Source organism: Myotis daubentonii, chromosome 11 (genome assembly GCF_963259705.1).
Source record: "Myotis daubentonii chromosome 11, mMyoDau2.1, whole genome shotgun sequence".
Classification (NCBI taxonomy): domain Eukaryota; kingdom Metazoa; phylum Chordata; class Mammalia; order Chiroptera; family Vespertilionidae; genus Myotis; species Myotis daubentonii.
In genome coordinates, this window is record NC_081850.1 from 41,792,897 (window position 1) to 41,809,404 (window position 16,508).

General features: G+C 40.1%; 1 protein-coding gene across 1 annotated transcript in view; it reads left to right on the forward strand.

Moving 5' to 3' along the window:
• The first annotated feature begins 271 nt into the window (after window positions 1-271).
• The window catches only part of RORB (RAR related orphan receptor B), a 179,031-nt gene continuing 162,794 nt past the window's right edge, over window positions 272-16,508 (forward strand). The window contains exon 1 of the mRNA XM_059656917.1: window positions 272-902. Within this exon, the coding sequence (XP_059512900.1) occupies window positions 896-902 (7 nt within the window). The 5' untranslated portion in view covers window positions 272-895. The remainder of the gene's footprint in view (window positions 903-16,508) is intronic.

Consider the following 16,508-nt stretch of genomic DNA (forward strand, 5'->3'; position numbering starts at 1 on the left):
CTCTGTGGGTCCTTCTCGTCCTCTGCACAGTGAGGACCGTCTCTAATGCCCATTTCCAGCCTTGGCCGCCTTCAGCTCCAGTGTCCTTAACCCCCGCCCCTCGCCACCAATCTGGTCCCCTCCCCCGTGGTCCCAGCCCCTCCGAGCACTACCGCGCGCTGATTGGCCATGGCGCTGACAGGAGGCGGGGCCTGGAAGTCCCGGCCAAACCCGCCCCCGCGTATAAGCCCCTTCTGGGCTCTCTCTTTCCATCTCTCTCCTCTCTCTTTCTCTCTCGCTCCCTTCCTCCCTCTAACTGAACAGTGAAAATTCACATTGTGGATCCGCTAACAGGCACAGATGTCATGTGAAAACGCACATGCTCTGCCATCCACACCTCCTTTCTTTTCTTTCTGTTTCCTCTTTTTTTCTTCCCCTTGATTCTTCTCCCTCTTCTTTGTAACTAACAAAACCGCCACCAACTCCTCCTCCTGCCGCTGCCCTTCCTCCTCCTCCTCAGTCCAAGTGATCACAAAAGAAATCTTCTGAGCCGGAGGCGGTGGCATTTTTTTTTTTTTTAAAGCAAGCACATTGGAGAGAAAGAAAAAAAGAAAAGCAAAACAAAACCCAGGCACCGGCCAGGCAGCACATTTTTTTTCACCTTTCCTGAAAACAAACAAACAACCAAACAACCATCAAAACAGTCACCACCACCATCATCAAAACTGTTAACCAAGCAGCGGCGGCGGCGGCAAACGTCACCCTCCGGCCACGGCGCCCGCCTAAATGGTGTTCTCAGCGGAGCAGCTCTTCGCCGGCCGCCGTCGCCACTCGTGCTGAGCGGGATTTTGGGGCTCTCCGGGGTTCGGGCTGGGAGCAGCTTCATGACTACGCGGAGCGGGAGAGCGGCCACACCATGCGAGGTAAGCGAGCCCGCGGCCCCTGGGGCTCTATGGGTACCGAGGCTCCACGGGTCCGGCCGACTCCCGCCAGATGGGGAGCCGGGGTAGGGGCGTGCACCCAGCCGGAGGGGACGAGGTCGGCGGGACGCAGCCCGGACTTCGCGTGCTCAGGTGGGCTCCGAAAGGCCTGGGCGTGGAAAGTTGTGGGGAGGTGTTGTTGCCTCTTGGGAGTTCCGGAGGGACGCGGGAGGGCGCTTTTTGGAGAGGGGAGCGACTCCAGTTGCTCCTTCCCAGCCCTTGAGTGGTACTGAACATGTTTGCTAGTAGCTCTCGGGGCGGAAGCGGACGCGGGATGGAGGGAGAGCCGGGAGAGGGTAGATTCTCTTCGGAAGCCGCTGGAAGCGCCCGGCGCGCGGCGGGCACCGGCCGGGGTTGGACGCGCTGGGCGCACCCGCGGCTGGTGGGGCGGGGGCGCGCGGACACACACCCTCTCTAGGCGACAAAGCCCACCAGCGACCTGGGCGGCGGCGGCGTCCCTTCGTGGGAGCGGTCGGAGAAGGGGTGATGCCGCGGGGCAGGACGCGGGTTCCGGGATGGTCCCCGGCGCGCGCCTGTGGTGCCAGCGCTGCGCCCAGGCCAGGTCCGCGTGCCCGAGCTCGCGCAGACCAGGGACGAGCGCCACCCCGAAAAAGTTCTGCAGAGAAAGTTCCAGAGGCTAGGAGAGCCCGCGTCACCCACGGTGGGAAAGGCTCTTTGTCAAAGGCCCGCTGAAGGAGATGGGCCAAGACCCCCGGCCGCGCCCCGGGCCGCAGGACCCCTGGGCGAGCAGGCGGCGCGCTGGGAACAGAGACCAGACACCCGTTCCTGCTGCACTTGGGGCTGCTCCGGCGGCTCGCCTGGCCGGCTTTCGGGTGCCACTGTGTTCCTCTCCTCCCCCGCCGTGACGGACCTTCAGGTTTTCTGCGCGGTGTGGCCGGACCCACTCTCTTCCACTTGGCCACAGCTTCACCCTTTTCTTGGCGAGCAGGACGGGTGCCGTCGTGCTACGGGGATCTGTGCGGCTCCGACTGGGCTCTGGGACCGGGGGCATACAAGCCCCAACCCCCCAGTTATTCTTTCCGGCCACTCTTTGGTTCTTTGGAAAGGAGAGCGGTAACCTCTTCGCCCCTGCACACGTCCCTCCTGGTCCCGGCCACAGAAAGTTGGAAATGGCCAACTCTGGACCTTCCTACTTCCCTGACCCCGCGGCAGGTGGGTTAGGCAAGACGATCTTGGGAGAGTCAGTCTGTAAACACTCATCGCTTCCCACTCGACTGTGTTCGCCTGCCACCCATTCCCCCAACACCTCGCTAGAAGCGCACTGAGGGGCTGTGTGCACGCTCCCCCCCACCCCTACCCCCACCCCCACCCCGCATGGGGTGAGCCCAGGCCTGGACGCTTAGGGCAGAGAGTGGGCTAGCCCGCCGTGGCAAGCAAGGAAAAGAGGAGGAGGAACGGAGAGGTTGCATAGGGAGTTGAGTGGGAGGGAGGGAAGTGAAGATAAGAAACAGGGATGGCCTTGACTGATTCCCGCACTGGGAGTGGGGGCCCATGAGTGCGAGCTGGTTCCAGTTTAGTGCCCCAGTTGGGGGCTTGGACACATGTTCCACTGTCCAAATTCTTTCAGAAGACGAGTCTTTTTTTTTTCTTTTTCTGTCCCGTCTTATCACCATCCTCTCTCCTTTAGTTTGCTAGTTCGCCCCTCCGTTACTCCTCGCCTTCCAACACTCCTCCCGTGGCTGCGTTCTTATGTTCGGAAGGAAGGTCCAAAACCACGCGGCACCTCAGCTCCGACTGGGCCCTAGGACCTGGGGCATACAAGCCACTCACTCTCCCCTTAAATTGCAGAAGACAGGAGTGCCGGGCGGGAGTGGCTGTAGCTGGATCGCGCTGCGCCTGAAGGAGCACTTGGCCAGCGAGGATGTGGGTCCCACACGGCTTCACTTTGGGGACTAAGCAGCCTGAAGGGTTGAAAGCGAGGCGCTGGCCTCTGCTCACCAGGAGGAAGCAGTCTGAGCCCTCACCTGCGTTCTAGAGGGCGCCACGCTTGCCAGGTGCCCAGGAGCGCTTTCAAGTTCTAACTTCAGGCGGCTTGGTGGCAAGCGCTGGAGATAGAAACAAGCTTGAAAGGTGGCGGGGTCTTTCCCTCGCCCTCCTGGTCTCTCCTTCTTTGACCCTTCGCCGTCTCTCCTATGCCTTCGCTGTGTATCTCCTGCGGACCTTGCCCTCCTGCGACATCGGGGGTTGTTCTGTAAGGATGGGTTGAGAAAAGGGCCAGACTACTCAGACGTCTGGTGGGAATCAGGGGTTGAACTTGAGTGTGAACTTGAGAAGTGAGAGCGGAAACGAGTCAGCTTTCTCTTGTACCTGGGCTGCTAAGCAGCTTGTACTGGGGGGAGAAGGGCGGTTTTGAGGTCAGCTTTACAGTGTGCCCACTCCATTTCCCCAATACTCAACACCACACACGCCCGCACACACACGCTCCCCATCCCCAGGGCGTCCCCATCCCCAGTCAGAGCCTCGGCCTGGGCGCCACGGCTTGCAGTTGGCGACTGTTCTGAGTCAGGCAGGGAGTCGCAAACTTGGTCCTGGATTGAGCGGTCGCCTGCCCTCCGGACCAACTCAGCAACCCCACCCCCCACCTCCACCCCGCCACCTCCAAGTCTAGGATATTTAAGAGGCTTGATCCCGAGGACCGCTCTGGGGTAAGAAAGGGGTTAAGTTAAGCAGCTCTGATCTTGGAGGTCATGGTCCGGCTCCACAGTGGAACTGAGTCCCGGCCGGCGCTTTGACTCACTCCGGGCTGGCCTGGGGCGGAGGAGGTTGCATTTGGTGGCGCACAAAGCATTTCCCCCTTTGTCTGCTGGAGGGTGTCGCATCAGATCTACAGACGCTGCTTCTTCTTCGTAGATTGCATTTTTGGGAACTTCGGAAAGCGAACCGGGGGACTTGTAATTGGGTCCATCCATAGGTGAGAAAGGAGTAAGCCAAGGTGTGGGCCAGGAGACTCCGTCCTGAGAGTGCTGTCAGCTGTTTAGGCGACAGGGGGGCCGAAGTGGTAGGATTTTTCAGCCCTGCCTGAGCAGAAAACCCTGCTTCCAAACACAAGGGCACAGATGTCGCGGCAATCAATAGGTGACTGTGGCTCCAGGATTAGAAATCTGGTTTTATGCTTGCTGTAAACAAGGATGGGGCTTGGTTTTTCCACGGCCCAGATTTCATCTGTTCTATCCAGGTAGTTCATTTTTACTAATTGCTAACTTTAGGGGAAAGGGGGAAGGACGCTTGCTTTCAGAGGTATGGCAGTCCTTCTGAAACCTGGAGCTCAGCATTCCCCCGCTGGCCAGGCCTTCAGATCCCCTAACAAGTAAGTCCTTAATTTCCTCCACCTATTCCAATCCAATATCGCTAACAAACATTCCACCTCCCACAGTTTAAAAAAAAACTATTGGAAGGACATCTCTGTCAGTAGTCCATTCATAATAGTTCATTAAGTAATTAGCAGTAAGCTGCCTTTATTCCAAGAAAGATAAACATTCAAACAGTTTAAAGAAAAATCCTAAGGCTGTCCTTCAAGTATTGTTGAAAAATACAGAGCCACAAACATCCCGGGTGAATCTGTAACCAGTACATATTATGACACATAAGTACCTGGCATCCTCGGCCTCTGGAATACTTATAAAACCCACCAAGCCTTTTCACTTTGCTGTATTTTCAGAAAATCAGGAATTGGGAACCCAGGATGGGAATATAAAGGAAGAAATTTTGAGCAGCAGGCCTCATAAACATGAGAATACAGATTAAATTCCTTTGTTAGCATTCATTTAAAACTTAGGAGTGGATTTTCTGTCCCTCAACAACAGGATAGGTTTTGATCATTAGGACACCCTTAAAAGATGGTTTCTTGCATCATTATTAAAGTGGTGTATGTGAGTTTTACTTGAACTTAAATGACATTTATTTTATACTTAATCAAATAATGAATGTTAACATTTATTTTGGTAACAATTTGTTAAATACCAAACCATTAACAGCCTTAAAAGCCATCATCCAGGTGTGTGCTTGCGTTTATTGTATCTTAGATGTAAGTGTTTCAGAATCATAAGATCAAATTTTATAGCACCAAAGATTTTATAGCACTAAGAAGATGTGACGTTTCAGGGTCTGTCTTCATGAAAATGACATCTAAAGAGTGTAATACTACTACTTTTTTTCTAAAAGTAGCATATGCAGAATTGTCCTAAGTGTTTCTAAGTGATTCAATATAAGAAGTTTTTCTAGATAAAAATACAAGTAAAACTTTTTTCAGCTATTAGTTCACATTTTATAAACGTGTAACCACTTTTTAGAAATATCATGTGGCCTGTGTCGTTTTTATACTTTTGCTACAATAGCCCTAAAAATGAAAGTGACTCGCGACAAATTAACTAGACTTTTTCACTGCAATAATGATATAGTTCTAATTTAAAGTACATCTCATAGCATTCAACTAATACGGAGGTAAAAATTAGTCTAGTAAATTATTAAGTTTAAAAATTCTATTATGTGTGGGTCTGCTGGTATTCTGCGAATTTAATAAAGTGAGGTTTAAAATTGTGAACAATAACATCAATGCCACTGTACATTGGTGAAATCCAAGCCTTACAGATAACTATACGAGGAGATAGGAGAATTATTGCCAAACTTAAGACCATCGAATTCTAGACAGATTGAAACAAATCAAAAGTTATGAGCGCATACGTTATTAGTGATAAAGTTATTAGTGATTAAGTTATTAGTGATTGAGGTGACTTAAAATATACTTTATATCATTCTATTATGAAGAGACTTTGTTGATTAAATAATTTCTGTATCCTATACAAACAGAAAACATGGACTCTAAATTATATTGCTATTAATTTAATGTAACTGATATTAACAGATCATTTTGTTGATATGCTAAAAATATACTGAAAAGGAAGTATTAGTAATGGACATTGGGCTTAATAATTAATGTGTTTTTTTATTCTACATGTAGTTTTACTATTTCATTCATTATAAGTAAACGAATGAAATAAGCCTTTTTATAATGTAATGAATGGTGACTGTTGATAAAATGAGCACTTTACACATAAAGTATTATTCCTGTAATTTTATAATCATCTTCCAATTACAACTTCTTGCAAATATTTGTCTTACTTTGAATAAAATCTCTGACTTAACAGAATCTCTAGCAGATAATAGCATGTTTTGGAGGTGTCTGTTGATATACACTGATAAACAATATGTATATGTATGTGCCTATAACCACCCACTCATGCAAGAAGAATGAATATTTGAAAGAGGAAATCATTCTTATCTTTGCTTTCACAATCCATTCTTCCAAATTCAAACATTTTTAGAGAAACACAAGCAACTTTCCAGAACATTCAAAAGGAAGAAATGAATACATGTGGTACTTGAGTAGCATAAAAAAGAAACTGTTAAAAGCATCTATTTATAAATAATCTATACAAAATCCCATTATACTACCTAATGATAATTAGAAGGAAAAGCAATCAAAGAATTCAGGTCTGCCAAATAAATGAAATATTCCCTCCCAAATTAAGCAACAAATTCATAGATAACAAGGCTTATGCCATGATTTTGAAGGATGTCTCCTTTGTAGCGCAAGACAAAGGGAGCATAGAGGAATAAATATTGATTGAACTAATCATCTGATGAATAGAAATGAGATTTACCAGTGCACCAATATAATAGGCTATGTTAACTAGTTCTTTCATAGCGCATATGCTGCCCTTTCAACCCCTGACCCCATCCATTCACTTCTTAATGAGGGAAACCACAGGTGTTATAACGGCATTTATAGTGAATCAAGCTAAATATAATAACAATGTGGTTTAACTAATGGCATGGGGGGTAGATTCTTATGAAAGGAAATATTGCGATAATAATGTCACAAAATTGTTATGCATTGCAGTCCACTTAGAATTTTGGCTTGCTCAGTTTATCTTTTAAAATATAGCTAAAAGGCCATCAATAAATTTTAAATCCTAGGTTTGTTGTCTTCATAATAAGTACAAGTTTATTAGTGCTTATATAAGGAGTTAAAATGCTATTCAACATATATTTTACCTACATTGTCTAATACCTTGCATAGTAAGCATCCAGAACATTTAAAAATAACACAGAAGGTATAATATTTTTATACTTAATATAACATGCAATTTTTCTTTATTAGCTGTTATTTGTAAATATTGGAAATAAAATATAACTTTATGATAATTACATGATAAATTTTGTTTTAAAATTAAATTGGGATATTCTTGGCTTAAGCACGTGCCACCAAGTGAATGTGTCACCTTTTGCAAAAACATGAGGGGAAACACTCGTTCAAAACATGCTTTTATAAAAGAGCAAAAGTAATTTGCTTTGACTTAAATGTGTTCACCTTTGCTTAGTGAATATTTTATTAACTGGTTGTGTATACTGACTTTGTAAATTACTTTACTAAACTAGGTTTTAGTTGATGCCATTTTTTGTGTGTGATTAGTTATCATATCATGTGGTCCAGGGTTTTATTTCTCTAATTCACAGAAATCACAGATATAAGCAAAGAAAGAGCAAATTAATCTGGTTGTTTACCAAATTATATTTTTTGTTACTAACCCACAATATTTTGTACTCATGTAAATCCAATATCCTGGCATTGTGGCACATAGAAAGATTTGGGATGCTTAAAGGAAAATGCTAGATAGGTTTTATCTCAGAACAAAGCTTTTCTCCAATGCATATTATGACAAGTCAATTTTAAATCATATTTTAAAAATTTGTTAAGATTCTCTTTTTTACATGAATTTCATTACAATTATATTGTTATGTAACAACAGCAGGTACACACTATTTTAATTTCAAATTAGAAGTGCAAAAGGTACTCTCTGATTTGGACACAAAATTATCTTTAAAAAAGAAACATCAAAAGCTTTTTTAAAAGGCCTTGGCATTTATAACCATTACTTGGCATGAAATAAATGAGTATTAGTGTTGCAAAAACATTTGCAGAATATTGTTCTATTTTAGTTTTCTGACTAGTCTGTAAAAAATATTTTCAATTACAAATTTTTCTCCTTCTTATTTGGAACCAAGTTTAACTCTCCCCTGTTCAGAAAACTTTGTCAAATTCATTGATCAACTTATTTCTAGGCTTCCAAATTAAAATATACTCTTGAATATGTGAGAATAAGATCATCTTCTCAATGTTTCTACTTTCAGTTTTAATTTAAAAAGAAACAAACTCAAAGATTTCGTCTTTTACATATATCTCCAAATAGAAATGTATGTGACTCATATTTACTTATTCATAATATATTTATCTACTCACAGCTAGGCACAGAACTGGGCTCAAGTTGCTAAAGTATAGTTAACTGGTGAGGCTCTGACAGCTATAATCAAAGCAAGAGCAGAACAAAATACAGTGGGACACTATGAGAAGCTCTCACAGGAGATGGGCTTCTAAGGATGAGGAGAAGTCCATCTTTTGATTAATTTGTTCATCATAAATGAGGTTGTTTACATTATAGTGTGTTGTATTCCTCAGTTGCCTTTTACAGTTGGTATTATGTGAAAGTTTGTTTATTGGCATAGAACCATTCCAAAAAGAGCATATTCTGACATAGAGAAAGTAGTGGTATTGTTCTCAAATGAAACGTTTGCTAGCAAAATGATTTGAAAGCCACAATTTTTAAAAATCTCTAAGATAGTTCTTAAATTACAAAAAAAAAAAAAAAAGTACCAAAGGAGATGAATATTGGTGTAAGGAAGAGAGTAACTTGTAAAAAAATTAAAAAGTATCATCAGCCAAAACCGGTTTGGCTCAGTGGATAGAGCGTCGGCCTGCGGACTGAAGGGTCCCAGGTTCGATTCCGGTCAAGGGCATGTACCTGGGTTGCGGGCACATCCCCAGTAGGAGATGTGCAGGAGGCAGCTGATCGATGTTTCTCTCTCATCGATGTGTCTAACTCTCTATCTCTCTCCCTTCCTCTCTGTAAAAAATCAATAAAATATATTTAAAAAAAAAAAAGTATCATCAGCAAAAAGAAAGAAGGAAAGAAAGAAAGAAAGAAAGAAAGAAACTTTATAATAGCCCTATATGCTTGTTTTTTTATAAAAGAAATTCTCATTTTTGTAAAATAAGAAAATGGCTGATCTATATTGAGTTTCATGCTCTTTAACATTTAAGGTATTACCTAAAAATAGCGATATCTTCTCCAGAGAGTATCTTAGATTACTAGATATCAGGAAGAATAAAATTCATGGGAGTAACAGGGTGCATTGGCAGTGTCTGAGGGCCACACGAATATTCTTCAAACTCTTACATTCCAAGAACTTGGATAAAGGTTGAACTATGAACATTAAACTATAAAATCAACACATAATGGTCTTACAGACTTTAGAGCTATTCTCTCTCTTAAGCATCTTTAAGGAAGGAAAATCCTGGACTCCTAGACAGTAACAAAAATGTGAGTGTGAACAGCAACTATTGGCCGTGTTCATCCCAGCATTATCTATGGGTAAAATCACCGTTCAGCCAAAAAAAAAATAACCACTACAACTCATAATTAGGCTCCTCATTTTGAAGTGATAATTTGGCATTCTAGTTTTGAATGTTAGTTCTTGAGAGCTTAGTTAACCTGAATCCTCAGACTAAGGTCTAATCCACTCTGAAACACTGGCGGGATCAAGTTTCTGAACCTACAAAGCTGAAAACCAGATCCTGGGCTGGGCAGAAGTCACAAAAGTAAATGTCACCATTTGAGACATCCAGGCAGCCAAGTTGTCACTCTTAGTCATAACCCTCTGCTCTAGCATGAGCCTCATCTTCAGATTTCTACATGGTGAGTCACGGAGCCATGTATTTTCAGTCTTGAAAAATAGATATATTTTTTAATGCTGATTATTAATTAGAATTTATTAGGCCAAGGAAGGCTGCTCTTGTATTGGAACACATCCTGATACTAAAATGGCTATTGTACTTGATCTGTTAACTTCTTGGACCTGGAAGAATGTAAGAAGTGGCTGAATGACCCCATTTCTTGGGGCTTTGAAAAAAAAGGTCAGAGGTTAAAAGAGAGGGTACTAACTTTGAGAAGCTTTGATTGAACAGTTATTTAATAAGGCAACTGGTTTTCTGGATGCCTCTTCCCTCACCTGCTATTGTAATTCCTCCGGTGCTCATGTTATATGAATGGACACATACACCACTTCATGTGATGCCTGGGCCAGCGTGCTCTTCTTTGTAGTAAATGTAGACTGAACTTTTGGAGAAAAGTGGTTTTACTTGACGTGCTATATGTAATATACATCTAGATTTTTGCTGTAGTTTTTATATAAATAGGCCTACTACTTAGTAAACATTAAACCACTATTTTGATCTTTCCATTAAAAAGACTTCTCAAAGACAGTCTTGTTAAATAGGGTCAGAATGTGTTGTTGCTTGTAATTCTGAGAATATACAATTCAGACAGTAGTAGTATTTTTATTTGCCTAAATAATGTAATAAAAATAATTAAAACTAATTACTTATCAAACTACATTTAAAAAATGTTTAGTTTCACCTGTCCAAGGCATGGTTCTCAAAAGTGTTTCATGTGCATTCTATCCAACTAAAATGAAAACCCATATTCTAAGATTCTCAAGTAAAAATTTCATGTTATAGCTTGAGACAGAATGAACACGCAAGTCATATTTTATCATCCAGCAGCTGCTAGCTTCTAGATTCCAGAATCAAACAATAACATCCAAGTTTAAAGAACTTGGACATGTTGAGTTTCTAATGGGTAATTGGCTGTGATTATCACTGTCAGGTCAAACATTTTCTATTAATGTGTACATAAGTTGTGCCTGGCACATAGTGAAGGAATTAAACACTTTTCTTTAAAAAAGAAAAAAGAAACCTTGTCCAAATTTCCACAGTTTTTGAATATGAGCAAATGCCACACAGTCTGGTTGAACACAGTAACATTTGTTCAGAAAAACACATCACATCATTAAGGTGCAGTGTTTTATGGCAATAATTTGTTTTTGTTTTTGTTTGTTACAGAAACAAAATATTTCGGATAAATTTATGTAGGGATTTTTGTTTGCTCTAAAATTAAATTTAAAACAGACCAATATTCTGGGTGTTGTTGTTTTTCCCCCCTTTGAATACTGACTACCATTTAAAAGGCTTAATTCTAAGCACTTTTACCCTTGGAAATATATTTTCATTCTTGTGATTTAAAAAAATTAAGTACAAAAGAACAGGGCTTTGGGCATACCTTTCCCGGAGAAGCTCAGAAATACTAATAGTATGCTAATAAGGTAGCATTAATACCTTCCAGTGTGTTTTGCTTCATTTTGTTTACTAATATTACTAAAGGTCAATCTGATTGCCACCCATGTCACAATAAATTAAAGTTTATTTTATTGGTTTTAGAAAGTGTTCTTTGGTAATGAAATAGGTTTCTGAATTTCTTTCCATTGAAGTTTCATTTATGATCTTGGAAAGGTTATCTAACATGGTTGACATGAGTACTGATTTAGAGTCAAAGATAGATATTCTTTTTATCATTTTACATGGCGGAGTTCCAGGTGACAAACCTCCCCTCCTCCCCGATAGTGGATCAGGTTTAAATGTGATTCGACAGATCTTGATTATTGAGGACTTACTATGTGTAAGAGGTGATGCTTTCTAAGACAATAGTCTCCAGCACAACCAAAGTGGTTTCTTGTAAAATTCCTAAGGAATTTCTTAGGTAATTTTTGTTTCACTTGAATTTCTTAAGTGTCCAGTGTTTCTATCTCTTTTTTCCTAAATGAAAAAAAATAGATGACTTGTCCTGAATTATTTGTTAAAAGAAGTGGAGACCAGAATTTGACTTCAATCAAGGGCTTCTGACTCTGAATCCAGTTCTATTTTCATTACTCCCTGCTTTCTGCCTTAGGCTGTACTATTTTTTGTCACCCCTACACCCACAGCAGACATCACTAATCAATCATGACATTAATACTTGCTAAGAGTCCAGATGCAGCCTCCATGATCATTTTACCAGCATTGGCCCTCAGGTAAAACTTCTTACCAAAACTCTCAAGAGTGTTTTGACCATAGGTGGAATAAATAATTTTATAGTAAAACCATTTTTATTCAATCACATGATCCCTTTAAGCAAACCATAGTTCTCCATAGTTTTCACTCCTGAAATAATAGACATTTACCAATTCCAGAAAAAAATTAAAATAAACATTTTAGAAAAATCTACAGATTCTGAATAGAAACTGGCCAGTAAAAATAATAACTAAGTTAAAGTATATACAGTAAGTGTTTTGTTACCATAATTATCCCCTCAAAGATTCTAAAATATGATTTTATAATCTCAAATATGCCTTCATTTTTAAAGAGATTTCAAGTTTTTAGTAAAATTGCATATTTATAGAGGATTCTTCCACTAAGATCCTAATGTATCTGCATCTGCTTTAAGGAAGGAAACAATGTTAGAAGAAATAGCTATAAAGACTGTTATGTCTCAATATGACATTCCTCTTCATTCCGTGAGCAACATGCACTTACCTCATAGTTTATAATGTTAATCCACTCATTTGTCTCTCAGTTTGTCAATTCTCTCCTCTGGTTTTTATATTTGTCAAGAGGGAGATTATCTATCCTTGGGCATATTTCAGGTAAAACAATGGGTTGAATAACCTACCACACCACCATTTACCTACCTGGGTTTAACTGATTCTGTCTGATTGGGACTGAAAGTCTCGTCAGCACACCATTTTATCAAAGGCTTATTATCATCCTATTCAATTTTATGTTTTGTACAAGCATAAAACATTTTCTTCAGGAAAGAACCTTGACAACATTAAAAAGGTGCCCTGTCTAATTGTGCCTAGCAATATAAAGGAAAAAAGCAATTAAATGTGACATTAATTCTAAATAAATGCAGAGCTCTGCTCCTCCTTGACAATATTGCGATTTAATGTGTTTTGCATTTTGGCTGAAACATAATATTCTTTACATCAAACTATTATTTACATGGTCAAATTTTATGCTTTCGAATTAAGTCCAATCACATTTCCTTAAAAGTACATTTATTAGTTCACTCTTATTGAATTTTCAGGCCTCTTCAGCATATTCCGTGCTATACAAACATAGCTAGAAACACCAACCTACCCCATCGTTTATTTTCCAGCACTCAAATTGATCTTATTATATAATGGTCCTGACTCCCACAACTCAACTGACCACAGACACTATTAGAACGAAAATGAATTGCATCAGAATCTGCATTGGATTGTCTTCATCTTATACTAAGCAATCCTGTATGTTTAATAATATCACTTTGGAAAAAAAAAAATGTAAGGTTGTCTCAGGCGATTCTCTTTGTTTTACCTCTTATAAAATACCTCCTTTGCTTGGTCTGTCTTTTAGAAATTGCAGTATATTTCTTCATACTCATTAATTCTATCAGTCTTTGTACTGTGACTGCTTTTAAGGAAAATTCTGAAAACATTTTTAAAAGAAACTCAGTAAACTTGAGAGGAGCTGACAGATGCAGTCTCATCTTTTTACAAATGTAATAGCAGGCAAAATTAATAATAATTGTCTGTGTTTAGTGCTCTATGGTTCTCAGTGAGCTGCCGTAGATGCCCTCTGGGTGATCCACACAGCAACCTTGTAAGCTATGCAGGACAGGTATGAATAGCAATGTGCCCTGAGTAGCTAAGCCCAAGGAAACCCCAAAATAGAAAGAGTGCTTTTTAAGAGTTTAAAAACGCAGTCTCAACACATTAAAAAAACAGTCCCAAAATAAAAAAAAGCAAACACTTGTTTTATAAAAAGAGGAAATATAAATGGCTAGTAAATAATTGGAAAGGTAGAGTTCAACTTCACTTATTAAAGAAATTAAAGCACCTGTCAAATTATGGAATGGTGTGATGAATTGGACACCCTCATATTCTATAGTAGGTGTTTATATTGGTACAATCATTGAGCCTATACCCTTAAAAATGACCATATTCTTTGGCCCAGTAATTCACACTCTAGGAATCTTTTCAAAGGAAATAAACTAAAGTAGCAAAAGCCTGTACCTAAAAGCACTATAGTCTCATTATGGTATTTACAACAATATAGGGAAACTTTGGCTTAATGTTCTTTATGGCACACTTTGATTTAGTAGGTACTCACTGTTAAACCACTACATATTCACTGTGTATGTAATATATGTCACTAGTATTAAGTGTTTATATGAACCTGACAATGTGTTTTAGGCTCTAGGGTTAAAATGTTGATAAAGAAAGATATCATCCCTGACCTCAGTAAACTTAAAGACTAATATAAAGATTGGAATGCAAAATTGCATATACTATATGATCTAAATTATATAAAATGCACACAAAAAATGAAGAAAACATAAAATATTAAAAACCACCTTGGGATCTTAAGATATCAAGTACCTTATTTATTACCATTTCTGTTATTCCCAAATTTTCTACACGTTCTCTGTAGATTAATCCTAAGTGTCAAAGTAAGTGCTCCAGCATAGTAGTAAGGCTATTTTTTTCTACGACTTATGGTTTTTAGCTCATCCATTTGCCTGAGGTCAGCTGGCATGATAATAAGGTTAAGGTTGAAAGTTTAATGGCTCATAGAGAAAATTAACTTATTTAATATTTACACAACTATTCACTCATTCATTACGAAACATTTATCAAGGACCTTTTATGCACCAGGCACTACCTTATGTATTAAAGATACAGGGTGAATATGTTTCAGTTCTATTCTCTAAAGAGCTTAAGACTCTAGTCTTCTTGTAATCCATACGCTGTAATTCATACTGAATAGTGAAAATAGCAACAATAATAATAATATACAATCTAAAAAACTTTCTCCATCATTGGGAAAAGAAGGGTTCTGCCTGATTCATGTCGTAAGAGTAGGTTAATATTGCCCCTTTTGTCTTTTATGGCTCATTTTGATTTGAGAAATATATTGCTTCAAAAGTTGAAGATGAGAAAAGGATAATCATATAGAAAAATTAGTCAACTTGCCTTCATTTTACCTCAATTAAACTAGCCCATATGTACCCCGTGACAACACTGTGGGGCTTTGGAATCCCTAGAGATGTTAAAGAACACCAGCACAGACACACTTATATCTCAAAATAAAAGAATATGGAGGATGCATTGATTCCTATTGGTGGGATTGTGGGAAATTTTAAAATATTGCTATGCTTTAAGGTAGATGAGAAATCTAATGTGCCCTTAAGGCTGTTGGAAATTTGTCGGTACTTGGTAGAGCAGAATTCAAGTATGATGTTCACTGCTCAGGTGGTCTTCATTCCTGGACACTCATACACCTGTCAGTGGTTCGAAACAGGTACTGATTTTGTCCCTTCCATTTTGACAGTTTGTACTAAATTTATTGGGTTGACATTGGCTAATAAAATTATATAGGTTTCATTTGTACAATTATATAGCACATCAACTGTATATTGTATTGTGTGTTCACCATTCTCCTTCCATCCATCACCTTCCAACACCATTTATCCATGCTATACTCTCTTCTGCCTTCCCCCACCCCCTTCTCCTCTATAATCATCATGCTGTTGTCTGTATCTATGAGGTTTGTTTTTGGTGTGTGTTGTTGTTGTTGTTGTTGTTTGGTTTGGTTTTTTTGCTTAATCCCTTCACTTTTTAAACCCAGCCCTGCAACACTCCCCACCCCCCGACATCTGTCAGTCTGTTCTCTATCTATGAGTCTGTTTCTATTTTGTTTTTAGTTTATTTTGTTCACTAGATTTCACATATGAGTAAAATCATATGGTACTTACCTTTCTTAGACTGGCTTATTTCACTTAGCATAATGCTCTCCAGATCCATCCATGCTATTACAAAGGGTAAAATTTCCTTCCTTTTTATGGCCAAATAGTATTCCATTGTGTAAATGTACCAGTTTTTTTATCCATTCATCTATCGATGGGCACATGGGCTGCTTCCAAATCTTGCCTATTGTAAATAATACTGCAATGAACATAGGGGTGCATATATTCTTTCAGATTAGTGTTTCAGGATTCTTGGGATATATTCCCAAAAGTGGAATTTCTGGGACATAAGGTCATTTTGACATATTTGGCAATGTCAAGAGCCATTCTTGGTTGTCACAATTAGGAAGATTCTACTGGCATCCAGTAGGCAGAGGTCAGGAATGCTGCTAAACATTCCACAATGTACAGGGCAGCTCCCCAAAACCAATTCTTCTGCCCCAAAAATATCCATAGTGCTAAGACAAGAAACACTGTCCTAGGAGTATATGAAGGCTTTCTAAATGCAATCACATTACAGATCCTCAGTTTTCTGACATTTCCTCTGAGAAACCTGGTTCCTTTTTTTCACCTTCCCTTTCATAATAACCCCACTTCCTCTGCACAAAAGAGAGACCAAACTCTCACTCATTGCAAATAATTTCATTATGTACATGGTTCCCAAGATGGAGAAACTTTCATTGCACTAAAACCCAGGGACAATTTGAAATATTGATTTTAATATTGAGAAAGGGAATGATTCTAATGA